Below are 26,685 nucleotides of genomic sequence, written 5' to 3'. Positions count from 1 at the left end.
AGACCTAAACGATTAACTTTGATCCTGCATTAAAGCAAATTTAACACATTCACACCATTATCTGGTATTTAGCACATCACCTCCAGGTAGAGAGAGCACATGTGAGAAAATGCTACTGTACCAAGTCTCTTGCTGCTTCCTTTAGGCGCCATTCTCTTCTTATCTAGTGCATTTCTAGTTCCACGTTACCTCAAGAATCTCCACAGCGGGACAGATGCGGAGAAAACCAACACTGGCTTGGCTGTGTTGAGCAGTTTTGCCTCTTCAACTCTACAGAGCTAACGCCACAGAAACCCCCATTAGTCACATTTATACCAAAGTTCAAAGAATTAAAATCATTAACAACAACGCGTAACACTGTATGATGGTCTGAACTGATGTGCTCTATGGCTTTTCCCGCAGTAAGTTAGCAAACTGTCATTTGTTAGGCTGGTAACTCTGCAGCTTTAAAAAAGCCTGAAGGATAGATGGGGCCATTGCTGGTGATGGGCACATCTAAGGTGTGTCTGTGCAGTCCCAGTCACGTACACGTGTGACACGGTTTCACAGCCACGGCCCGTTAGCCTTTAAGGGGTCTCCCACCCCCACAGAGCACATTACTGGCAGCACACAAGCCAGCTAGTTTAATACTAACTTGTGCATTTTTATACCTCTGTACTGACTTGCAGCACATTCTGGACATACACACAAAACATCTACGGATACTGCGGGAACCAGTGGCATTTTCTATATACAATAAAAGCAAGAATTCAGGGGCAAAGAGCAGCAGTATTTACTGACTGCATGGAAAAATCTGCATTCATGAGTGAGCATGAATCAGCCTGAAAGCTCACTGTTTTGAGTCAGATGGATCTTGTACTGACACAGCTATAACTAAGCAATTACACATGCCTTTTCTTGCCTGTCTTAAGAGAAAATTCAGCTTTCACCCAGAGAGTGTGTGCAGATTTTATGTTAAAGAGAGTGAAACCAACAATTAACAACTTATTTTTCATACTACAGTCAAATACACTATTAAAATTAAATCTAATGGTACAAAATACTTTAGAACATATCTTCTGTTTCCAAGGTGCTAAATGTGGGGGGTTTTCTTTCCCAAATAAATGTTTTTAATGAACTCTAGAAACAACCACAGATCACCAACTTTGCTACTTTTTTTTTCCTTCACCTTTTGGCCTTCTTTGCAGCAGCTGTAGAATAATTCTCTGTGAAAAATACACACAAGACACAAAGATTGTACTCAACAGGTTTACTCAGACTGGACTCTTAAACGCTCAAGAAAAAGGCACAGATTAAAAGAGACTCTGATGACTCTTTTGAACACCAGAAATGGGATTTTGTTTATAAGAAAAAAAAATACTGCTATGAATGGCATGGGCTGAAAAATTCGAATATTCTTCCCTGTTCCTAATTATTGGCCTTCATTAAAATGGAATTTAAATTAAATTGTATAAACATATGAAATAAAGTCTCAGCATTAGGAAGTTTTTCTTTTCTTTCCTCTATGTACAAATCTTAGTATACAATTTTTACTTTTCATTATACATTTACTACATACTCTTTTCCAAACTGTGTGAGAGCAACTGCAAAGTATGTGTTTCAAGAAAATGCTTTGCATTCGGAAAGAATCCACCTGCTTTCTTGGCCAGCAGTGCCAATCAGAATTTAGGAAGAGATGATGGGTCAGGGAGGTCTATCCACTCAAATGTAATCATCCTCTACTGGTTCACCATTGACGTCGCAGTAATGGATGAAGATAGCCACCACACGCTGAAATACACCTTTCTTCATCTGACGCAGCTCAGAGATCTCTTCTCCTATTGTTTCCATACAGATGTCTGCAGACAACTGTCCCTTCCTCCGGGGTGCATAAATAGTAGCTGTGGAAGGTACATAAGAATAAAGACTAGAATCTTTCCTATAAAGAAACTCACAAGCAAATCTGTTTTGCATTAAATGAGATAGTCTGGGAAAACAAAGCAAACAAAAATCCTCCATCGAGGATCTAAGTTTAAGGACTACCATTCAAGCAGAAAAGGTACTCTGCCTTCCCCATATTTCCACCTTTTGATAGCTCCAATACTCATTTAACGTACGCAAAGTCCATATGTCTGCGAGCGAAGGGAATCCCAGCGCGTAACAAAGCCTTCCTCCTGAGACTTACATGATGTGCTTTCAGGTTATCCATTTCAGTCATCACATAAATGTTTTATAAACAAGAGCAATTAAGGATAAAGCAGCAGTCTTTATTTTTTTATGGCTTTAACATAATTTTTAGTCTGCTTACTCTTTTAAATCAAATATGTATCAATTTTTAATAATTCAGACTACATACTGAACTACAGGCATTAAGTCTATGAATCAATTTCAAATAAAAATGACATAAAAATCAGAGAAAGGTATAGCTAAAAGAGGTTTGTCCTAATCCTCTTCAGCTTCAACACCTTGAACTGGAACTAGATAAGAATATCCAAAACATTGTCAATTAAAAATACCTCTAATGATTATTCCATTCCAAATTTTTCCTAATTAAGTAGTGGAAGAACATATTTTTCCCTGCTACCAAGCAAGGTTTCTTGACTGAGCCCTATGAATTGCCACCTATAACATTTTATAAGACAAGCTCTTAAAAAGGAAGAGGCATATATATCCTAAACTCTAATCCACATCATCTCTGTTCCAGAGTTTTCAAATTCAGTCCTTTCCTCTTTTCTCCCAAGTTTCTGTGAGTCTCACCTCTCTTTGATGGACTCTCTTCAGCACCTTCACAACCTTTCACAAAGCAAAGCCAGAGGCAGTAGTGCAGCTGAGCTGTCAGCAGCAATGCCAGTAAACTACGCAGAACGTGAATTGCTGGGACTACACATCACAACATTAGTTTTGTGTGTGTTTTAAATGCATTCATTCTTCTGGATATGACAAACCCATCACATTTTTAGGCTAAGCACCAGATTGGCTCTCTGATTTTGTCAGTGTTAGGGGTCTCTGGCTGGTCAATACACTGTTGTAGTACTATGGCCCTCTCCTCAGCTGAACCTCTCCTCAATCAGCTCCCAACACTGCTACAAGTAGTTATTTCTAGTATACCAAACCCAGCATAATTAGAAACTGAAAAATAAAGAAATGCATTGTCAGCTTGGGACTAAGTAATACGTTAAAGTTCTTTGAACACATCAAAAAAGATTACTCACTTCTCTCATCGTCCTCAAAGTCATATCTAGCATAGCTGTTTGGCTCTGCTGTTCTCAGTGATCTCAACCATGGGAAGTCAGTAATCATGGAGTAAGGGGCACCATCCACAATGCCTAGAAGACAAACAGGATGAGAACACAAAGAGGACAATGTCACTCTTGCAGCAACAGCACTCTTCATCAAGGAAGCTTCACTGCTATCACATAGATTGGTCACTCTAACACAGGAAAAGCACCTCCTCACTTCAGTTCCCCTACTCCGTGCCAAAGGTCCTCCACTTCCCTCATAAAAGTTATTCCTATCTCTTGTAACTCGATGGAAAGTTACTTAGCTTAACAAGAGACTGATCATCAGCTTTCAGCTCTCTAGAAACACTCACCTTCTAGAGTGTAAATATCTCGTCCCCAAGGGTACTTAGTGTATTTCTTCAGGTCTTCATCAGTTCGTGTAGCTTCAGGGAAGAACTCATATTTAATAAGCTCTCTAGAGAGAAGGAGGAAGAAATTACAGCCAGAAGTGATAGGATATGTGAAGGCAGAGGGAGAAAAAACAAATGGGAAATTCTTTTAAACAACCTTTCCTTTAATGAGTCTGAATCCATAGGAACACTCCTCTAAGACCCTCATACAAACTCAGTAGACAGTCCCTTTGCTTTTGAGAGTAACCACAGAGAACGTCTACCGTTTAGATGAGAAACCAATTAAGCTATCATTTAAGCATAGCTTTCTATCTGCAAGGAACAATCCAACATAGCTGCAAACAAATAAAACTTCAAAAGTAAATTTGTTCTCTTAGTCATTTTAGTGAATAACTAGGACAACAACAGTGGTTTAAAACAGTTGGATGAGAGCCAACGTATACAAATCCCTGCTTTTGGGAACTTTTGCTCCTCAGCAAGGAGCTGCTATTGACTGCACATCATCATCCCCAGAAACTAACATTATTTTGTGGAGTAAATCAGGCTCTTTTTTAATAAAATAAACTAGTTTTCAGATTTTAAGATATTTCTCAGCCATCTGTGTTCAACTGCATTACTCCTGGATGGAACAGAACTGGAGAATTCTATAGTATTTTTCATGTGGTTAGGTTTATTTATACCTAATACAAAACGTAGGTTATCTTGACATTGAAATTCTACATCGGACCATCTAGAATTCAACCTTCATTAGTCAATAAATCTTTTTTTTTTCAATTTGGCTAACAGAATACAGTAAGTCTACAGCTTGACTGAAGCTGTAGCTGCTGAATAAGGATTGAATACCTTTCCTGTAAAGCTACTGACAGGCAAGTACTCACTGGTTGATATTTGCTATTGTGTCCATCCAGCTCCGAACGCGCACCTTATTGCGGACATTAGGCGGGTTACTGAATTCATGAATTATGCAAATGTGGTATGGATAAGGGCCACTAAATATCTTTTGTTCAAGAGTCAACGTGTCAACCTGTGAAAGGCAGCAAACAAAGACTTGTAAACAAGAGAAACAGAGAGATGTGATTTTAGAGTCAAGAGCAGCTATCTACCAAATCCCCCAAATTCTGAGGGAACACGTCCAATGAAAAGAAATTTTAACAGCATACATAATCAAATTCATGATTAAGTGGAGTAAAACATTCTGAGTGCAGCTTTGCCAATGAATCTTCTTGAGTAGTGGAATGTGATGGTAAATGTTTTTTTTCTGATGTGCTTCACAACTTCAATATGTAAGTAAATTTTCATAAAATTACGTAATGGTCTAAACTACATTTGCTATCTCAGAATTTGTCTCTGGCTTGGGGGGAGAGGTTGTTTTTTGTTGAATTTTTTTTTTTTTTAATTCCTAATAGTCTTACCACTGTCATCTTAGAGCTAAAGCAAAAGATCAAAGAAAAGCTGGCTTTTATATCAAATCAGCGTTCCCTTGTAGGTCAGGCAAACCAAGCCAGAAAAAACATTACTTTGCATGAGAGAAGCAGCATCACAGTGTAACACAGAATGCTCTGGTTAGAGCGACAAAGTCAAAAAAACATTCTGGATCTTAAATTAAGCTCTCTTATTGTCAAATGACCTCAACAAGTCACTAGATGTCAGTGCTTACATCTCCTGTACGCAATCTGGGGGAGGAAAGGGTGGCCGCCAGTACCACAACTATCTTGCAACACTGTTTAGCATCAAGAGAGGATGCAGCTTTCAGCAAAGCAGTTTTGAAAACACATACTGCTGTTACTAAATCTAATGGGACCTGAGTTTCAGATACCTATGCCTATGTCATGCTTCTGCTTACACAAAACTACAAGCTGACTTAGTAGCATCTAGGTTCTTACAGTTACTTTTAGTTACTCAGTTTGGAATTAATTCAGTGTGTCATGATTTTTTACAGAATCTTCTAATGCAATGAATATTGGAGATGGTAACATTAAGTCTTAAAATTCGGTATCATCCAAGTTCCAGATTCTGCAATAAAAGTTTTGATGGGATAAAACTGTAATAAACAGGTTTCTCAGAGTTTTGTTATTGTAATATTTACATTCTTGCATTAATTGAAAAACACATGAAGCCAAGAGCGGTGAAAGAATACAGGCAGAACTTCAGATCAATGAAAGTTCATCGTGTACCTGCTGCATTGGACGAAGATAAATGATCCGGTTTCTTTCTGGTGGCATCCTGAGAATCTGATCCAAAATCTGATCCATATTTAACTTCTTGCACTGGGCATAGTCAAACCGATTGACAACTGGTGCATTTTCTACTTTTAAGTGTTTCAATACACGGCACCTTGTAGCTATAAACCAGCAAACGAAATTATTAAAAGAAAAGAAATAAAATATTGAAAAGACCCAAAGAGCCTCCTGTCAGAGATTTCCAAAGCTGCCTGTTTCAAAAGAAGCAAACAAGTAACGGAAGTCACAAACAATTACTGAAGTAGTCTGTAGAGCCGGCAACTTAAGCGTATTGAAGAAATAGACTAGTTGTTCATTTCTTCCACATTATGATTAAACTTTTAATTTGTGAACTTGTAAGAAGAGTCCTTTTAAAGCACCATGTCAAATTTAATCCAACAATAACCTTTCTCTCCCTTTGTTTCCTTTCACAAAGGCCCCTGAAACAGTCTGCAGACTGCCACAATTGAAAACCACTGACTTCAAAATTAGATCAAATACAGAGTACTGTGAAGCCACACAAGGTAAAATAAAGCTATTTCCTTTCTAGCAATCCCTGCTCATGTAATCAAAATTTAGTTAAAAATTAATTTATGTTCTAAGTAGTATTCTGGAATAAATAAAGAAATAATTTCTTCATTCCCTGCTACGTAGAGAGAGAAGAAAATGTGTTATTTAGTGTAGATGTTGCAGCAAACAATAGAAGACCCAATGCTTCAATGCAGAACTAGTCACGCACCCTGGCATGTGACTCCAATGCAGCTTAAGTGCCATAATTTAAAACACATTTTTATCATGTCAAGGAGGACAGTATCATGATGTCAGATAAATCATCTATGGAAGCAGGAAGAAATGAGAGAAAAAACAAGGTACTCAGAAACTCATTTCATCAACTTCCAATTATTTTATTATCCCTCTTCAATAAACATCTAATCTTCCTAATTGTCATATAATTTCATCTGCTGATTTTTAGATATTAATCTTTATTAAACCTGTTACGACTTATAATGAAAGAGGCATTCGAATAGAGAAGCAGTAATATTTGGTGTTCTAAGCACCAGTCTGACTTGTAGCAAAGCAGCCAATGAACACAAAATAATTTCTTTCAGGAATTTCTAATAATGCCAGATGGAGGAGGTACACATGACGTTAACTACATACCATGTATGAACATCATTTTGGGGCAGTCTTTCAGTACCAAATCTGTTATTCCACAATTGGTCAAGGTGATTCCAACAAGGTTTTTGGATTTCAAAGTCAGTACCTGGTGAAAATTTAAAAAGAGGAAATAATGACAGTGCAAATGAAAATGAAGACAAAACTAAAAATAAACTGAGTTTTAAAAGATACTGCCAGATGCAAAAGGATGTTAATTGGATACAAGTCAATATAATACAGCTTCTGTTCGCAACAGGCATTTGAGACAATGAGGGTACTGGTGGCAATGAGAAAAAAAGGACTTCCTGCTGATCAGCAACATTACAAATCACAGAACAACTTCCCAAGATTAAAAGAGGAGTCATACCAGAAAGTACAATTTCTATCAGAAAACCTAAGTATCACCTGTCAGGAACTTCAAATCCTCTACTATTCAATTTCTATTTTTCAGCCACGATGACAAAAATGGCAATTCTGGACAATACCACTTGTTTAAACACAGAAATAAGGTATTGCAGGTTCATGGTTCGAACTTCCCACACCAATGTAATTTACCAGAGCCATCTCGGAGGAAAACCTTGCATGGATGGTTAAAAATTATATACATAACTTATTTAAACCTCCAAGTCCACTATCAGTGTTAGAAAAGTAAAGCATGCACTAAGCTCAAGCAGAATCATTTCCAATAGCATGAGCACAGAGAGAATGTAATAAGAAAGCGTATTTTAGGGTTTTTATCTTTCAAAGTTTTATCACTAAAAATTGTAGCAAAATTTAGCAGCCCAAGGATGAAGCTAACTGTTCTTATACAAAGAAGACTAAATAGAGTTCTATAAAAACAAAGACAAGACATGTAAAGAGAAAAAAAGAAGCATTTTGCAATGGGTTCTTTCAGTTTCAGCAATTCAAGCTGTTTCTTGTAACCACAGATACTTAAAAAAAATTTAAAACTCACAATACTGTTTTTTCAAAATGACATATTTAAAGAAAAAAAATCACGTACCCAAAAATATCTTTTATGCTAATTACAAAAGCTGTAATGCATCCTAGAAACCAGAAAAATATTACGAATTAATTTTCACAAAAATTTCTTAAATCACTCAGGCCAAGTTCTTCACTAGACAGAGAGGGTAAAATAAACACAGGAGGTTCCTCTACAGCAGAACTCAGAAGAGAAGCAAAAGTCAGATGTCCAGAGTCACCCTCTGAAGCAATCTCATGCCCAGCTAGAATATCAGCTCAGGGTACACAGCCTCAATACAGTGAGCCAGACCTTAGAATTTCTCCTCTCATGACTGATCTTCACTGCAGAATTAACTCATGTTACTAATACACTACAAGAACCTCCAGCCTGCAAAGTAAAAGCTGAGTTGCTACGTCCAGAAGTAATTACACATCCCGTGTTTCTTTTAACAGCAGTATCCCATGCTCTCATTTCAAAAACAAATGCCAGATAATAACTTTCTTCCCTGCACATTGCTATGGTTTGAGAAATAACACTTCATTGTTGTTTAGACAATTATTCTATCACCCAATGACCCCTCCCCACCCAGGAATGGGAACTGGGGAAATCAAGAAAACACGAAGGTTGAAATACAAATAGATTTAATAGGATAAGACTAAATAATTAACAATAATACTAAAAAACCAGTATTGATCCCGATACTAATATAAAATGTACAAGAATTATACTCAGCCCATTCTACCAGCAGGAAGCTGTGCACTCCCAGCAGGTGACAGCAAATGTGGGACACTGTGAGCGCTGAGGCTTTGGGAGGAAGGGGAGGGCTCAGGGGTCCGGCACTGGGGTGAGAAATTCTCTGGACCACCACCATCAAGGGAGAGAGAAACTACACAGCAAACTTCCTAATTTATATTGAATGTGACCCTCGTGGTAGGAAATAATCCTGTTGGCCAGCCCGGGTCAAGTGCCTGGGTCTCATTCCCCCTCATACCTGCACCTGGCAAGGCTCGCAAATGCAGAGACCTTGATACCCCCATCCCAGAGCTCGCTCTAAAGTAAATACTTTCATGAATTCAGACACTAGAGTCTTCTATAAGTGTGGTTTTACCAAGCATTGGAAGTTCTTAGCCCTGTGTCGCTCAACCCAGGGCACACATCGAGAAGGACATTGTGGGAAGGCAGGACTTTATCCAGCGCTATAACCATGAGCATATGACAAATTTCAAGCTTAGCTTTAGCTTATAATTTCCTCCTCTCAGGCCAGCCAGAGTATCACTGCATCTAAGAGAGAAATTTCCTGTATATGATTAAGACCAATGAGAGTAGCAACATCAGTTATAACTCATCTGCCTCTACACATAAGACAAGCTTGTATATTATTCGTGAGCATCCCCAGACGATAAACCTGTAGGAAGTGAAGAAAGAGACCTTACTTGAACATGATCATCTTCAATAACTGGGTCACTTGTACTCGTGGACTTGTCAGCTGTCCTTTTCCGCTTTGTGGTTTGCCGTGGCTTTGGCTTGGCTACCTCTGGAAACAGAAAACCAGAAAAATCTTTCCTCTGTTTACATTTCATGGTAACAACAGAGGCATTCCCTAGCAGAAAACGTCCAATAAGAACATACACTTCTGACATAAACAGATCAAAATACCTGTCTGGCTTGAAAACAACTATATATCTTTTCCTTGCACTAAAATCACTTTCAGGTTTGTTGCTCAGAATCATTCACGCTAAATAACTAGGGACAGGAGGGTGGGCTGTTTATGGACAGAAACACAGGAACACTGAACATACAAGGTCAACATCACAGAAAGATGCAGAGCCAAGAAAAGAACAGAAGATGAATCGTTACGTTATGCTCGGTTCCCTGCAGCAAACAGAACATTCTTGACAAATACAAGAACCAAAATAGCTTTAATGTTTTAAACATTAGTGGAAATAATCTCAAAATACTTGAAAGTCTGCTCTTTCTAACTGTCACTAAGTTTTTTCCTAATACTGCAAAGGATGACCGGGTATAAAATACTTTGATGTTCCCAAGCTGCTGCTTACTCTATTTCATGCACCAGTGACATCAAATTCCTGCTTGACTTAAAAGATGAGGCTTTGAGAAGAAATAATGATAGATGACCACCCTTACTTCCTACAGTAAGCGAACAAAAATGCCCTAGAATTAATTTTATGTGACTAACAGATCAAAACAAAAAATTATTTTATTAAAATTAAGCTTTCCTTTTTGTTAAAACATACAGCATGTTCACAAAGATTCACAATCAAGAAAGAAGGACAAAATATTAGATACTATATATGAACTACTCCAAGCTATACTACCATTAACATTAAAAAAATATCCCTTTTCCTACTTAACATCATCAAATTCCACCAATACCTATAAACTATTAACTAACATTTGACATTCAGTGGGCCTATGAGCTCCAGAACTCAGGCTACTGCTTTAGGGGTCCGCAGGTTGAAAGCCGTAATATTAAGTACTCAACTTGTGCACCCATGAATCATCATCCCCAGGGAATTTTTATGACAGTTCCTAGAGGATCTACAGATATTGAAACATTTCCTAGCTACATTATAGGAAGAAATTTCCAATTTTGTGTTGCAGCCCAAGGCCAAGAAATCTTTACAGAAGGTTTAGCATAATGTGCATTTTAAAATGTGAAAAGCTTGCTTCACTACAAACGTAAACTAAAACAAGTTTAAAACCCCCCACTTATTACAAGAAAAAGTGTGGCTTACATTTTTACTAAAGTAAAAATCAAAATGACACATTTGAGTGATTCTTTAGCCTGCTAGTCTGTGGTGATAATTCTCTTAGAATTTCACTGTCTTTAGTATTTGACTTGTTCCACTATTTAATATGAGTAAATAACTTAAGAGAAAAAAAATACTTCTACTGTCAAACACAGGTTTGTTACAGAAGCTGAATTCTGTAACACAATTCTGTATTTTCAGAATAATAGAAAGCTGTCGTATTCAAGGCACATTTTTACACTATTTATAGAAAAACATTTCCAACTCTGTAACAAAGCATTTTCAGGTTATACTCTAATGAGTTGTATATTCGATCCTAGTGAAGAAAAGCAGCCTAACAGCCAGGCAGAAGAAATCTCACTGTCCTATGTATTAAAAAGATTTAAAAGATTAAAATGACACATCAAGTCTCAGATTCTGCCTCAAGCATCAACTAATACCTGCTGCTTCAAAGAGGAAAATATGTGTAAGTCTTTATGCACTTAACTGTATGGAGCTGGAAAACAGTTCTGAATTGTGTAGGCTAAATACAGAAAATAATGAGACATTTTTCTCCACGAGCAGAATAGATCTTTTTCCTGACTAACGACTGAAACCTGAAAACAGAGATAGTTTCAGAAAGATACTCTAATTTAATACTTAGATCTGACTGACTTCACTTCATGTTTTGGTAATGGATGAGGACAGAGAGGAAGTATTTTCTTTTGATTTTTGTAGACTAATTACTAGTCATAATGGAGCAAGGTAGAAAACAGACATTTAAAATTTAAGAGCAAGATGATTTCTTCAATCTGAGATACACCTAGCTACAGAACAACATCCCAGGTGATTTAGGTTTATCTTAACATTCCCAAGTGTTAACAAAACGGGAAAGACACTAGGACATACTGTGTTTGAATCATCCCATGTTAACAAAGATAAGAATTTGCTGTCAATCTTTTCTACCTCCAACGCATACAGTTCTGTAACGAGCACGTTTCATTTTTCAGTTTCATTTTACTTGCCAGATATTCTCAAAGAATCCTGAATATATGAGGTAATTATAAAGTGTGCTATGCCAGACTAAGATGATTATTTCGGAAAACAAGTATATTTGGAAGAAACAGCAAGTTTCCCTTCACATCTCTTCTCTTCTCCCAACATTTCTGGCTTCATTCCAGCCCTTCAGGACTTTGTTTTTATTGTTGTGTTTTGTTTGTGAAAACAATGTGAAGCATGAACCTATTTTATAAATAAACAAATTTCAAAAAATTTGATCACCACGCCATATACACTTGGAAGTAGAATCCAATATGCAGGTGCACATGCTTGGCTCAATTATAACTATGGTTTTCGTTACTGGATGATAAAGTATCAGTTATTAACTTTTGCCTTCTTGCTAAGATCTGAGCGTACCTGCTGTCTTCTTCCTTTTAAAGGGAGAATTTTAATGGGGGAGACAGTCTTATGTTTCAATGAATAACAGCCTTCACAGGAAGAGAGAAGCTGTCAAAAGAAGTTGCATTTGGTTTTCAAATGAGTAAATCAAACACTGTTTAGTATGTACGGATAACACATACAGAAACACTTGCATGGAGAAAAAAGTCACTGGCACCCTTTCAGAAAGATCTGTTATTTTACCTAGCTATGGCAGTGATGTCAGCCATTTCCACTCCATCAATACTCTGACCTTTGATAAACCACTTAGTTTTAAATTATTAACCAATAAACTTCATGTTTAACTTCAGTATTATCTGTGGGTGTTGCGGTTGCTCAATACTGTCTCATGCCAGCACAGCAGTTTACTCAGAAATTAATATATGCATATAAGTCATACCTGACTCCGATACCAGAGGGACATGGGACAGCTTGCTTCTAGCTCTTGTTAGTGGTCGGCGAGGATACTCTTCTTTACAAGCCATCTCACAGTTCCTTCGCCGTGAGCCCATGCTCTCCTCCACACTGGCAGGCCCACGGGCACTCCCACTAGTCCTCTCATCACTTGTCTCTCCTGGAGGCCCACAGTTTGGCAGAGTCCTAAGTGCAAAATCTGACGCAGCGCTGTTTGGTCCATTCCTGCAGGCTCCACTCGTGGATGGGCATTCCCCATCACAACACCCACTAGTCCTCTGCTGGGCGTCCTGTGGCTTGTAGCAGGAACACCTGGAACAAACAGAGCTCTCCTCAGTCTCTCTCTCGCTGGAGCCTTCCCTTTTACAAGGCGAGCAGACACACTGCCTGGATTCATCTCCAAGTGCTGGACTGGTGCCAGCAGAGTGGCTATTAGCTGTCTGTGCACAGTCAGGGCCAGGAGAAACAGCACTGCAGGAGCTGGATGTTCCCGTTGATCCTGTAGCATTACTGCAACCTGGGTAAGAATCTTTGCTCTTGTTCCTTTCAGGCATGTCACTCGCGGCTTTCATGTCTGCTTTAATCTGCTCACTTGTTACTTGACAACCTTTCTCACAGCTGCTCTCCTCGGTATGGAACTGCTTTGCCTGCCCCACTTGGCTGGTGCTACATCTCTTCCGCAGCGGTGTCTTGCCTTTGCCACTCACTGTAAGAGTTAAGTGAGAGAGAACAATGAGACAATTTAATACACAGTTTAAATAAACGCTGAGCACTACCCTGTTTGAGACTACTTAAAACAGAAGGCCAATGACAAATCTTGTCAGGACCATGCTGCTATTCGTATTTTACAGGAATTAATATTTCTAGCAGTTGCTGAATCTGTAATGTCTTGCAGCTATTTTTGTAGTGATGTGCTGGGGTGTTTGTCAGTAAATGAGGCTAATAGTTTCACAAAGCAGCTAACTGGTTAAAAAGGCCAAAGCACAAAAGTATGAAAAACACACTGATAATAGACTTGTGTTTTATTAAATATACGGAATTAAAATAGTAACACAGATAGGACTAAAGTTGACACTTTCAATAGCAATCCTTAGCTCCCCCTCCTGGGTATGGAAAGTGGTGTCACTTGGTAACAGTAGTCTCAGTTTACAGATGAATAAAAAACCATAGCAAATAGTGTAAAAATCACAACTGGAACTTAATGTCTTAATCCCCTCGGCTAATTACAGTAAACTGAACCCAAAAACCCCCATCATTGGCTCTACAAAAGTTTATGCAAATTGTCTCCAAATGCAGATTATTTCAGCCCTCAATCCAGAACTGACATCTGCACTCTAAGCACAGCCACACTACAGATTTCCGAGCTGAAACTACCAGTCTTGTTGAAATATACTAAAATGATGGGGGAGTGATGTGTAAGGAGTACACTAGTTACAACAGGAAGACATCTGATCCATTACAGCTATGATATGTCCTACGCTTTGCAGAAGTTAAACCAGTACTAGATCACCACTTTTCTCCTTCAAAACGCAGGATTTTTATTTGAACTGCTTAGGTAAATACTCATTAATACCGTATCTACTTCATCTGTCAATTACATACAGATTACAATTCAACTTCCTCCTTTCTTGTGTACATACGAAACTATTTCACTTAGAATACCAACTACAGGAAACAGCATGTCATCTCTGTTGCTGGAAAGGCCGTACGTCATACGGCATCGAACCCAGGACTTGGTGCCATTGATGTGCAGCTTACAGCTCTAAGCTCTAAAGACAAGGAATGTTCTTTTCTATGTCTCTCTGTAATTGCCATATTACCATGAAGTCCTGACTCTGAATGAGTCATAATAAAATATATACTACTACTACTATATATACACATATACACATGCTATAATAGGAAGTGTTGCTCAGAAGCAAAGCAGACAGTACAGAACATCACCCTGAGAATTCTAACTAATCTCCAAAGCTCCCATCAAAGTAAAGTTGATCTTAAAAGTGTCACCTTCAGGACACTCCCACAGGGCCCCCAGGAACCAAAAGATGGCTACAACTCTTATATGTCTGTCCCAACAGTCACATTTTGTTTCAGCAGCAAGGTTTTGACAGATGAATCATATAAAGAGCAAAGCTGCAAATTTGGCTTCACAGACATGGTAAATTCCGTGCACTTGGAAATCCAAGAGGACCTGCAGGTTTCTGCCTGCAAAGCAGTGCAGCACCACTACTTGTGTTTTTGTACAGCAACTATGTGACTGGACCTAGACATGTGTCCTTACACCTCCATTCTAGATTTATAACAGGAAGAAAAGAGTAGGGGGCAAACAAACAAGCATGCCAGTTACAAAGCTAGAAATAAAACTGAACAAGATGGAAAGACTGAAGAAAAAATTTTGCTTAACAGTGCCCAGGAACCCATCTGTTGCACACCTGAAGGTTCTCTAGTTTCCACTGGATCTCTGCTTTTCTCTTCTCCATCTGAGTAATTCTGTGCAATGCTGTTAGAGATGCAGGCTCTTGAAGTCCCCATGTTTTCTTCCTCATCCTCACTGTCTGAATCATGGACAGTAATAGGTGCTGCTTTTACAACAGGCTGAATGCCACTTGGTCCTGAAAACAGTAAAAGAATGTCAACAGTTTATGTAAAAACAAGCCAAGCATGGATTAAAGGGCTAAAGAACTTCTAGAACTTCTTGAAAAAATGACAAGAGATGAATTTGGTTCAATTTAGCCACCCATTCTGTGGCTCCCTCATTAAAAACCAAATATAAGAAAAGCAAAATACTGCATTTCAGCATTAAAGCATTCTAGTTTGGAAGGGGATGAGTGTCAGTAAGGCAACGGTAAGGCAAAACACAGTCTCTTCTGTAATGTTTCTCTGCCTCGGAACAGCTTAAATGTTCTTCCACAATAGTACAAGTAACTGTACAACTATGTATTATAATCCGTCCCTGAAACCTTCACCACAAAGACAGAAACGTTGGTCACAACATCTGCAATTATCCTTCTAAATCCCACTGTAAAAGCGGGAAGGCGAAGCACGAATTACAAAGCTTCAGTATAAATGTGCTTTGTTAGTTACCTCTCTGGGTTACTAACCAAAGGCATTAGCCCATCACAATGGCTTGTCAATAACACAAGAAATTAACAGGAAGTAAAATAACATTTTCAGGAATTATCTTGAAAAAGTGAACAGATCCAGCATACGTGTATGTTACTTCACGTTATTGGCATATTTAGTAGAAAATTACATTGTCCAGCGAATAGTGGCTATAAAAGAAATCAAGACTACCTACTGTTACTAATGTGTGTCACTAATGGTGTCACTAATACAAATTACATTAACACTGGAACAAGTTGTTCTGGCTTGGAAAAAAAAAAGCACAACAAGAATCCATATGCTGCAGTGAATGAAGTAAGGGCCATTAACACTAACATCAGAACATGGCGAGCTCATTCAGGCCTTCTGAGTTTTTTATTATACTGGACTCAAAAATGAGGCTCTAAGATTAAGATATTTTACTTTGTATGCAAACACAACCAGGGACTGTAAAACAGACTGAATAAATTTCTTCACAGCAGTAAGCTGCACTAGCATCATTATTCCAAATACACCAGACAACCCAGCTGAAGAAAACCATGCAAAAACAGACTTACACTGAAAAACATAACCCCTAAGGAAGGGGATACCAAAAGTAATTTATTTCCCTAACTGGTGTTACCTGCTTGCTCTTCATCGACCTCCATAGGAACAACAGCCTGGCTGTGAGCTGGGAGCTCATTCTGGCCCTGCCCAGCAGCCATTCCTTCTTCCTGTGCCACCTCCTCCATCTCATTCAGTGCTGTAAAGATTAAGATGAGGTCAAGAAGAGGAAACAGAAGGAACAGAGCTCATAGGCATAGGGAGGAATTCAACTGGCACCCACAAAGAGTTAGAGAATCCTTAAGAAATAAGTAATAGTTGTCTTGAATCCTTCGGTTGCACAAAGTCTAGGTTGCACAAAGTCTCCCACAGATTTGTTCTACATCTCTTCTAGCCAAGGCCCCAGCCTAACTTTTGAGGTTTACTTCTCCAAATTTTCCACTCCTGCTCAAATGTCTTGTTCCACTGCAGTGAGCAATGTAACTAGGATTTACATATTTGTTCCCTCCAATGACTTCTGCCTTTGCTAGTAAAGTTTTAAAATATGCTATCTGATACTGTGATGTACTCCCAACTCTGACCAGAGAAGCCTAGAAAACATTTCACACTTCTGCAGATGAGTATCACACTGAAACTCGACATTGCTAACATGTGTACTGACATGTATCATTGAACTGTAATGTGCTTGTAACAGCACAATACAAAGACAGACACAATACCAAGACAGCTTTTATCACACAGGTACCAGAGACGTGCAGACAGCCCTCAGAAAAGATCAAAGTTAACATACAAGGAACCGAAAGAGCAACAAGCTTTCAATGTGTATTCATGTCTTCTCTAGGACCCTACGTAAGTGACAGTGCAAATAAAATCACTTCCTACAAAAGTTTTCAAAGATCACAGGTTACCCTCAGCTGCAATCTGCTGCTCTTCAGCTTGACCATCTTGCCGCAGCTCATTCTCCTCATTCTGGTCATTCGGGTGCTGGTGATTGTTATGGTGGATGTTTGGATTATTGTTATTCTGGTGGTTATTGTTGTTGTCATTGTCATTGTTAGAGTTTTGATTGCTGACTAGGGCAGATGAGACACCAATTCCGGTGCCTGCACTTAGGCCCACGCGAGCACAACCCTGAAAACAAAGTACAACTATTAAGATTTCAAAATACGGACACATTATCTCAAAAACATATCCTAACGCCAACGGAAGCAGCATTCTGTCAGTAGTGTCCAGGACAGCAGAACAATACGCACATGAAGAACAGGAAAATTGTCCCTAATACTTCCTTATGCCACACGCTACAGTGTCCATCTTGAGGTCCATCTTGAGTTCCGCAACCCAGAAAACTTACACTCCTGCTAAACTCCTCATGAAAGGGAACTCCACAAAGCATATTACTTTGTTAAATAGTATTTCATTTGCTATGAGATCATATTACATCAGTAGAAACAGCAGATTATATAGCCTTCCCATAACACAGTAGCCTCAAGACAGAATTAATGATCAAAGAAAGCAGTTTTTTTACTTGGGCAGTTTCCATTACGTTACAACAGCTGTCACAAAGATTTGTGCTACCGTGTGGGAGAGGGGACAACATGAAGAAATAAAAATCCTAAGCTTTGAAAGCACTCCAACAGGGAAACAGTATTTTCATCTCTATTTCACCCACTACAAAATCATTAAAACCCTTTAGCATTGCAAACAGATCCCTAAGGATGAAAAAAAATAATATAAAAAGCAGCAACAAAATGAAGTTGCAGAAAAGACCTCAACAGAAACACAGAATCAATGTAGTTCTTATTTTCTGGTCACATATTCATACAAAATCATACCTTGTCACTACTCCCATCTGCAGAAGAAGCATCATACTCCCTTACATATCATAATAGCAACTGCAAACCAACGTAATTTATTTACCAAGCTATTTAATTAATTACAACTTTTAAAAGAATGTAAAACAGCCGGAGCTTACCATATTTCCAAAGAGTTGGCAACAATTCATTCCCTGAAAAAATGGGCAACGGGTTTTTTTCCTTGCAAAACCATTCCCTGAAAGACTCACCTTAGGAGGTTCACGGAACATCTGGTCCAGGGAAATAAACTCTAAGCTTGGCAATAACTCAATGAACTGACTGAAAGAATCTAGCTTTATTGCATGGCATCGCACCAGGGTGAGGTCAACCAGTCGGGTCCACCTTGAATGATCTGCAGAAGAGAAGAGATGCATTTCCTGAAGGATTCCTATCTGACTTATTTTTCATCATACCCTTTCCAGATTTGAAAGCAAGCATCTTCTGTGTTTCCATTCTGACTGTTACCATCACCAGTATGGTTTCAAACCAAGCATCATCTACTGTACTTACTAAGAAATAAAACAAGCAGTCCTATGAGCAGAAAAATTCTGTTTTAATATCACAGCTATTCATAAAATATCTCTAAAATTTCAAAGGTATGCAATACCTGTGATCCAATTATTTGGATTATGTAGATGTGGGCAGTTGTAAATGACGAGATACTTGATGCAAGAAAAAACTTCATTTACAGCTTTCATACCAATATCTGTAATAATTCCTGGATTTTCAACTACATCAGCCAAGCCATACTTCACCAAGTCTCCATTTGTCATTTTACCTAAGAAAAAGATAGTAGTAAACACAGCAGTAAATTTCAGAAACTTTCCTTTATAGCATGATTTTCTAACTCCCTCTTTTTGTCCAATTTGGAAAAATGGATGAGATTATTACTTTAGTTTAATAAAGATGAGAAAACATATTTGACTGTGTGAGGTCAGCAGCCTCAATATGGGTAATGTTCTTTTTAATCGCTCTTAGAAAATGATTGAAAACACATCAACTTATTTAATCCTTATATTTATCAAATAATTTATGTATATAAAAAATGTCATACACTGTAGTAAAAACTCATCAACATATCCTAGATGAAGAGTTTCAAACTGTGGAAATTCCAGTTCAGCCATCTTCAAAGCAGAAAAAACACCATCTTTGGTCAAGGAAGGCTGGATCCGCACTTCATGCAACCTGAATGCAATTAAGAATTGTTCCTATTAAAAGGCATGCCAAAACACAATTGTCATAGAAATGACCACAGAAGATGCCCTTTGGTAATAAAATGAAAATATTCTTTCAACAATGATGGGATTAACAGGATATTTGTTGCATCTTTATGGCAGTATTTCAGTTACAGAGCAGGATAGGAGTTGTGAGACTAACAGCACCATACTTGTCAGATATAGGTCAAAGAAGGCAGCTTATGACACAAAGCGATTTAGACGCAGACATAACTCCAGTTATTTTAACCACAGAATACTCCTGCTATATAAAGTTCACGTGTTTATTCCTTAAATTTGTGAAGGTTGTTCTGCTTCTTCATGTTATTGGACTTCATTACTAAGACACTGCTTTTGAAAAAGGAGAAGGGGGAAAGAAAGATCTAAAGGTCTGTACCTTCGTGCAGCAGTTATGATGAGGTAGCCAAGATCCACTTCAAGTGCATTCTTGCAAGCTCCCAGAACTATAGTGTGCAAATTCCTAAAACCACCTGACAATTTAAAAAAAAAACAACATTCTTTCACTTCAGTTACAGATCACAACCTTAAGCCTTATACCCTTCCACCACTGTTGTCTTGACAAGTGAATTAACAAAACGTATCTTTTTTAGCAGATCAATAAAATACATATTGTACATATGTGTACAAATCCATATTGTACATATGTGTACAAATACACAACTCCCCTCCAATCCTGCTAGTTCTACTTACCAATAAATGCAACTGGAAGGTTAGCCTATCACTCAACAGTTAATTGGACTTAAAAGATCAAAATAATACTCAATACAGAGTTATATTTGGCACCATAACCATAGTTCCAAACTCAATACCTTTAAAATAATAATCAAGAAAGGATATGCTAAAGACAAAAAAGCTAAACTTCATGTGCCTCCAGTATTTGCTAGCATTCTTATTCATTTGTTTGGTTTAGGTATGAGGGGTAAGAAGTTCAATACCTGATCTCCAGCTATCTTCTACCACATGCTGGATAAGTCCTCCAAGAAATGGAACACGAACCAGTTCTAAATGCTCCAAATTTCGAGCTGAAGCCAGGCCCGTCACCAGGGGAACATACTTCAAAGAATTTGTGGGTCCTACATAGAACCAACCATTGTAGACAAAGAAGGTCATTCACTTAACAACACTGAATGTATCATATTAAAGAATTTTAAAATGTCCACATATATCCACTTAGATCAGTAAGTCAACAGAATTACATGGCATCAAATAATGTACATGAGAGGGACACAGTTCTATTCAACACCATGGATAAAACAGTAACTGCTGTCAGAATCTTGTATCCTAAGATTTCTATTTACAGTCGGTGCCTATCCAGCTTTAACAGAATTAGTAGATTTCCTCCATGTTAAAACATCCCCTCCATATACAAATCCCTCTTACCAGCACAGTTCCTCATGACAAAAGTGCGTAAGCTGATACAAAGGAAATCTTTAAAAGGCTGCGGTTTGGTGAGTCTCACCCACTTCAAATAAAGGTGCCTCAGCATTGGGATACAAGGAATCTCAGGGACATTCACCCCTAATAAAACATAAACAAAACAAACATTTTAAACAAGCTTTAAACTATAAACTCCAGGATAAACGTCTTTGGATTAACCTTCTGGCTTTAAAAAGGAAGCCTTTTCTTTGCTGTGTGGCATGTGAGAAAAGCTGTAAACATTTTAAACACAAGTTCATCACCTCAGATTGTCAACACAGGTTTTTAGGATTTGTCTTTTGGACCTGCTATCATATATATATATAGCAACTAACATTTTAAAAATGCCACATGCCAAACTCCCCCTCTTAAAAGGAATTACAATCTTGCAGAGTTTCAAAGCCTTTTAATTCACCTGTGTTGAAGGCAACAACTTCACCATTAAACACTTACCTACTAAGTGCAAAGTCTGAATTTTAGCTCCTATAGGAATTTTCAGCTTGTTCTCAGGAGGAATTGGAAAAGCACCATTGCGATTACGAAACTTCCCTAAAATATGAACTTGTGGCATGTATGTCCAAATAGCTTCCACCAGCTCTAAATGAGAGGTTTCAACACCCTGGACAAAAGAAAGCAAAACAAATGCTCTAACACCAGTTCCAGCAACAATATCCTCTAAACTATGTAAACTTCTCAATAACACACTATACATAACGCAATGTGTTATTCCACTTTAAACGTGTAGCAAGACTTGTCCTTTTGAAAGCACAGTGATCAGAGTTTTAATTCATTTCTGGACTTATGAGCACCTGTTATTCCCACTGGTACAACTAAAAATAGTACTCATTTGCAAATCAGTCGCACATTTGCAGATATGGTCACAATTAACTGCTACTCTGTACAGCCAGACCTGAATGCAAAGCCCAGGTCTGAACATGGAGCCCTGTAAGCAATGAGTCTCTGCCAGATTTCTTCTGCTCTGTTAACATGCATCATCTCAGCAATGCATGTTAGTCTGCATCATCAGACTCAGAGAGAAGGAGGTTCTCTTGCAGTCTAATCACTCACCAGCAGATTTGGACAGGCCTGCAAAGCCTCTAAAACTCCAGGAATGCTGAAAGCTTCATGGCCACGGACTCTGCGCCTTTCAAGATACCTGGGATGAAGACCATAAAGTTGTTCAATGTCTGGCATCTTCCTCAGCAGCGTTAGGAAACTGGAATCAGTGAAACCTAAGATGACAACAACAGATTTGGTATTTGTGTGATAGCAGACATCTATCTATGAAGGGAAAGCCAAATGAATTGTTCTCTTTATATGGTAGTATAAATTCTACAATGTTGAAAGATTTACTCAGTGAAGCAATAGCTCGTCTTCTATTTCATGATTCTAGAAATCATGATCTACATGCTCTTCTATGATTCTGCCTTGAATTTTGCAGGCTCGCTATAGGTTTCCTCCAGTGGAGTTGCATGGCTACAGGTTTAACTATCTTCTCTCCCTTCTCAGATGAAGCACCTCTGCAAACCATCAGGCTTTCTGTCTCTATCTTTCCTGGAATTCCATTTATCAGCTGCCAATCTGGATTGGTTACCTGCAGCTCATCACTATTCACCACAGTTCACAATACTCAAAGAAATAAGACAGTTTCTTATAGCAAAGAATTATTTTAATCTAACATAAGACAACACATTAAAAGGATTTTAAACTAGTAAGTTACCTGTATTTACATCTGTCTTAGGTTAGGTATAACTATCTACCTGATATCAGCCCTAATAAGTCTGACTGCAGATCCTCTAACTTCTAGAATTCACTGATTTTAGCTCTCTCCCCCAACAAATCCCAGCAGTGTAATTTAAATCCAACAGAAATCCTAATACTCACAGGGTTGACCTAGGTTGCCCAATTTATCTATGGATCTGAAGATGGCTTGAGGTGTGACATCAAAACTTATTTATTCTTACATTGTTAAGTGTTGGCAGATGAGTTGCTCTCTCATTCCATTGTATTTTTTCCTGCCTGCATGCAAACAGCCTCTTCTTGGATTAACCCTTGGATTAACTCCCTTACAATAATCAGACAAACACAGATCGTATTTACAGATTGCTACAGAGAATCCCCGTTTCTGCTACAGTAACATCCAATATATATATATATACACACACAGAGTTACACAGACACAGATAAATTTTCCAAACCACGTGCTTAAGGAAGCCACCCAAATCTCACAAGTCAAAAGGAATTAAACCTCTAATTCCTTTTACTGCTTTTGAAAATTCACCCTATGTGTGTCATTATAAAGACCAGGAAAGCCCCGACAGTTTTGCTCACCACCACATCAATGCCCTGCGTTAAGCGTGCGCATTACTCACCCGTGGGCATGTACTCCCACCACCGGCCTGCACACAGATCCACAACCTTCACCACTCGCAGGTAAAGAGTGACCGCTTCCTTCAGCTTCCGGGACAGGCATTCCATGCACATGATATCCTGCAAGGGAAGGTACCTTTGGGAGAGGAAAAAACACCCCTCTGATTTATCAAAGGTGGATCCTTTTTTTTGACTTCTTCCAAACTAAAGAACATCCCAAGCATGACTACACAAGTTCATACATTTCTAACACTAATATAAGTAATTCAAACAGAATTTTCAGACTGTACTCTAATAAAGTGTGAAATTTTGCTAAGCAGAATGACTCACCAGTTTTTGACACTGAATATAGGATATTCAAGGTACAAATATAATATTAAAATGGAGAGATGCTTCAGTTCTCCAATAAATACTGCTAACCAAACCATTTGCCAGAATAGTTTCTACGTGGTTTAAAGGTCCTTTAATTTTCTAGTACACACTAGCATGCTCAATTTGCAAACATCTTGGAGAGCTGCTGTTTTTAAAGAACTTGTCAGTAAGACATTATGTTTTGAATATAATAGGCATGAGTGAACATCTTGGAGAAGGACAGTTCTGCAGAGAAGATAATATACTCATCCAAGTTCCCTTCTGCAAACTATGAAGCAGAGGCAACAATTTCAAAACACGCACCTCCACTATGTAATACCTGAGATACATTTCTGCACTGAAATCAGTATTTTAACACTTGTTACCAGACACTGGTCAACAGAATTAAATCACTTATTCTTTTCTTCTTCCTTCTACCCTTCGTGACATCCACATAAATTAATTTTCAAAGTATCCAAATGAATTCTGGAACTGAAAAAACATTTCTCACCCCTTTTTATCCAGTTTTTATCCACCAGTTCACTTGTGGTACGCCTACACTCTTTGAATACTATGTGACACAGACATCAACACAGGCAGATTGGGGGAAAAAATAGAAAAAAATATAATAATAAACAATAAATTGTCTTCTGTCAAGCTGCTCACCTAAAGATGTGGCAAAGCACTTCATGAGAGAGTTGGTTCATGTAATCTTTTGGCTCATCTGCTTTGGTGGACTCAGAACCTTCCCTGTTCACTGAGCACGGCTTCACATTTTTCCGCCGGGGACCCATATTTGCAACGATTTCTGATGAAAGGAAATGTTTACAGTGTTACGCAAATTCAGTGCAACTGAAAGAGCAAAGGGACAGACAGTAGAGGAGGGTGCACCACTTAAGCTTAATTTACCAAAAAAACCAGCAAAATCTGCCAATAAATACAAGTTCCAGTGCAGCTGAATTGAGTTAACCAAGAAATAGAAAAAAATTTTCCAACAAGTCATAGATTGTCTCCTACATGAAGTCTCAGACACCACCTGATGATTATTAGATAAACTAGAAAGTCCCTTGAGCTAAAGGAAGCTGTCAAGGAAGAAAATAACCACATTTAATAGGAGAGGTTTAATAGATCCATTCTTTTGCATCAATAAAATGTCTTCAGAGAAACCATCCACACATCAATTGACCAAGACAAATCACAGGAAAGCTGTGGGGATACTACAGAGGTTACTAAGCAAATACCAACTCGACATGTTCCACTGAAACAGAAAGCCCAAAGCCTCTCTCTAGCAGAAAAAAATAATATTTCCTTTTAGAAAAAACAGGCTCCTACTGATCATTCCCCAAAAATGCCCTATTAAAGGTCCTCAAACTGGCTCTTCTTAGAGGTTAGAATACCAAACAAAATATTCAGGCTGCTTAGTTAAAGATCAAAGCTCCAGAAAAACTGAAAGACCTTGCCTCAGCAGCAATGTGCAGGATATCCTCTCCTCTTTACTGAATTAATGTGTTCGAGTCTACATTGTTCCTGCAGCACACATACAGGCACAGAAGTACTGAAATAACAATAGTATGTTTCATTTAAAAACATAAAAATTGATTACAAGAAGTAATAAATATAAACTTAGTTAACATTAGAGTAACTGAGTTAACAGCATGAGAAATGTCTTCACTACTGCTGTTTAGCTGAGGAATGCTTTCTGGTAAGTAGGGTAAAGCATCATTAACTCAGTAAACCAGTTTAACAGGTTGAATAACAAAATTCAGTGGATGTGTAGAAGCAACTTTAAAAAAAAAAGACAGATTTTGGAAAACTTATGAAAGATGCGTCTGTTAGGACATACACTGTGATGTAAATATACCACAGTGTTTGCTTCACACTATGTGGAAGTGGCAACTGAGAAGAAAAACAAAGCATCTCATGGAAATAAAAAATTTGCTTTCCCCAACACAAATGATTTATATGCTGGCACAAAATTTGAAATATTGATAGCTTCACTGTGATCTAATTATTGAAAAACATGTGCTTTCACACATTTTTGCATATATTGAAAATTAACAAGTGTATGTTGTTAATTTATAATTAATTTATTTAAAATGGTGATATAAAATAACTATATTAGCACCTTCTGCCAGGCAATAGCATGGAACATTTGCTCCTTTGGATTGGCTGGGACTTCTCTAGCCAAACCTAAAAACACTGAGTTTGCTGCCTGTACACAAACTACCCCTTCTTTTTTGGTGCACACCAGAAAGGTTTAGTATGTTTGTAATACTGCATTGTAATATTGTTCAACTTCATGAAGCCCAAAATTGACTTCAAGCTGTTTATGAGATTGGACTCCAAGGAAAACAAGTATTATACAGATTCCCAGTGAATGTCACCTGGTCACTTGATGTAAAGAGAGGGCACGACACAACGTAAAAAATTCTAGGTTGATGCAGACACACAATGGAGTACAATACAGCAGTATTCAAAGGACAGCATTAAAAGGACTGTAATATAAGGTCAGAGAAAAGAAAGACATTGACAGACTGACTTATCGGGAAAAAGTCTGAAAGAATCCTGTGAGATTTAATTGCAAGGAACACAACCCACTCTCTGAGTTCAGGCTCTGGCTTGGTTTGGCTCCTGCCATCAAGTAAAGGATAAAAAGAACAAGCTAGTCTCTTATGAGGCAGCAGTTTCTGCAAAGTATATGCTCCTTTGATACTATTTTTAAGCTAATGTGTGCAGCTTTAACCTCTCATTCTACATTAGGAATCTGACCCCGTTTTCAAAAAAAACCCACCTTTCAGATATTTAATAAGGTTGATAAAAGAGTTTTGCTCCCCCCAACTCAAGAAATTCGAGAGACTCTTTGTATGAAACAGCTCAATGTGTGTTATTGTCTCGACTGAACTTAAAAAAGCTACAGAGAGACCCACACTATCCCCCAGAAACGACCATTTTACTAATAAATGCAGAGAACAGCTAGCAAACGCTAATTTAAGAGGGGTGTTTCCTTGTGGGGATTAAAAGAAAAAAAAAAAAAAGAGAAAAAAAGAAGAAAAAAAAAAGAACACGTTTACTTTTGCTTGGATAAGCAATATAAAAGCAGGTTTCCCCACAACCTTCTTCCCCACAGCCAGCCCAAACGCCGCCGTTCCCTTAGTGGGGGAATGGGGGGGGGGGGGAAGGGGGGGGGGGGGGGGGGGGGGGGGTGCGGGGGTGGGTGCACGGTGGCTTTGTGGGCACGGGGGGCTCTGCTCATGGTCACCCCA

At 38.3% G+C, this 26,685-nt stretch overlaps 1 protein-coding gene across 3 annotated transcripts in view; it reads right to left on the bottom strand.

Moving 5' to 3' along the window:
- Positions 1 to 1,234: 1,234 nt before the first annotated feature.
- FBXO38 (F-box protein 38) overlaps positions 1,235 to 26,685 on the bottom strand; it is a 25,939-nt gene continuing 488 nt past the window's right edge. The window contains exons 2-22 of one of the 3 annotated variants that reach the window (XM_014948245.1): positions 24,089 to 24,230; positions 23,074 to 23,207; positions 21,770 to 21,933; positions 21,155 to 21,320; positions 20,666 to 20,803; positions 20,221 to 20,358; positions 19,662 to 19,755; positions 19,105 to 19,235; positions 18,658 to 18,828; positions 18,260 to 18,402; positions 17,106 to 17,328; positions 16,277 to 16,396; positions 14,985 to 15,164; positions 12,539 to 13,258; positions 9,385 to 9,485; positions 6,991 to 7,093; positions 5,785 to 5,951; positions 4,489 to 4,634; positions 3,572 to 3,675; positions 3,192 to 3,305; positions 1,235 to 1,880 (exon numbers count right to left, since the gene is read on the bottom strand). In XM_014948245.1, coding sequence (XP_014803731.1) covers positions 1,702 to 1,880; positions 3,192 to 3,305; positions 3,572 to 3,675; positions 4,489 to 4,634; positions 5,785 to 5,951; positions 6,991 to 7,093; positions 9,385 to 9,485; positions 12,539 to 13,258; positions 14,985 to 15,164; positions 16,277 to 16,396; positions 17,106 to 17,328; positions 18,260 to 18,402; positions 18,658 to 18,828; positions 19,105 to 19,235; positions 19,662 to 19,755; positions 20,221 to 20,358; positions 20,666 to 20,803; positions 21,155 to 21,320; positions 21,770 to 21,933; positions 23,074 to 23,207; positions 24,089 to 24,216 — 3,564 coding nt within the window. In that variant the 5' untranslated portion in view covers positions 24,217 to 24,230 and the 3' untranslated portion in view covers positions 1,235 to 1,701. Of the gene's footprint in view, positions 1,881 to 3,191; positions 3,306 to 3,571; positions 3,676 to 4,488; positions 4,635 to 5,784; positions 5,952 to 6,990; positions 7,094 to 9,384; positions 9,486 to 12,538; positions 13,259 to 14,984; positions 15,165 to 16,276; positions 16,397 to 17,105; positions 17,329 to 18,259; positions 18,403 to 18,657; positions 18,829 to 19,104; positions 19,236 to 19,661; positions 19,756 to 20,220; positions 20,359 to 20,665; positions 20,804 to 21,154; positions 21,321 to 21,769; positions 21,934 to 22,585; positions 22,696 to 23,073; positions 23,208 to 24,088; positions 24,231 to 26,685 lie in introns of those variants that run through there. The other 2 variants (XM_014948246.1, XM_014948247.1) reach the window with 2 other exon arrangements.

Source organism: Calidris pugnax, unplaced genomic scaffold, assembly GCF_001431845.1.
Source record: "Calidris pugnax isolate Ruff unplaced genomic scaffold, ASM143184v1 scaffold27, whole genome shotgun sequence".
In the NCBI taxonomy this organism is placed as follows: Eukaryota; Metazoa; Chordata; class Aves; order Charadriiformes; family Scolopacidae; genus Calidris; species Calidris pugnax.
Note: the sequence above shows the minus strand (reverse complement) of the source record. Positions and strands in the feature narration are given on the sequence as shown.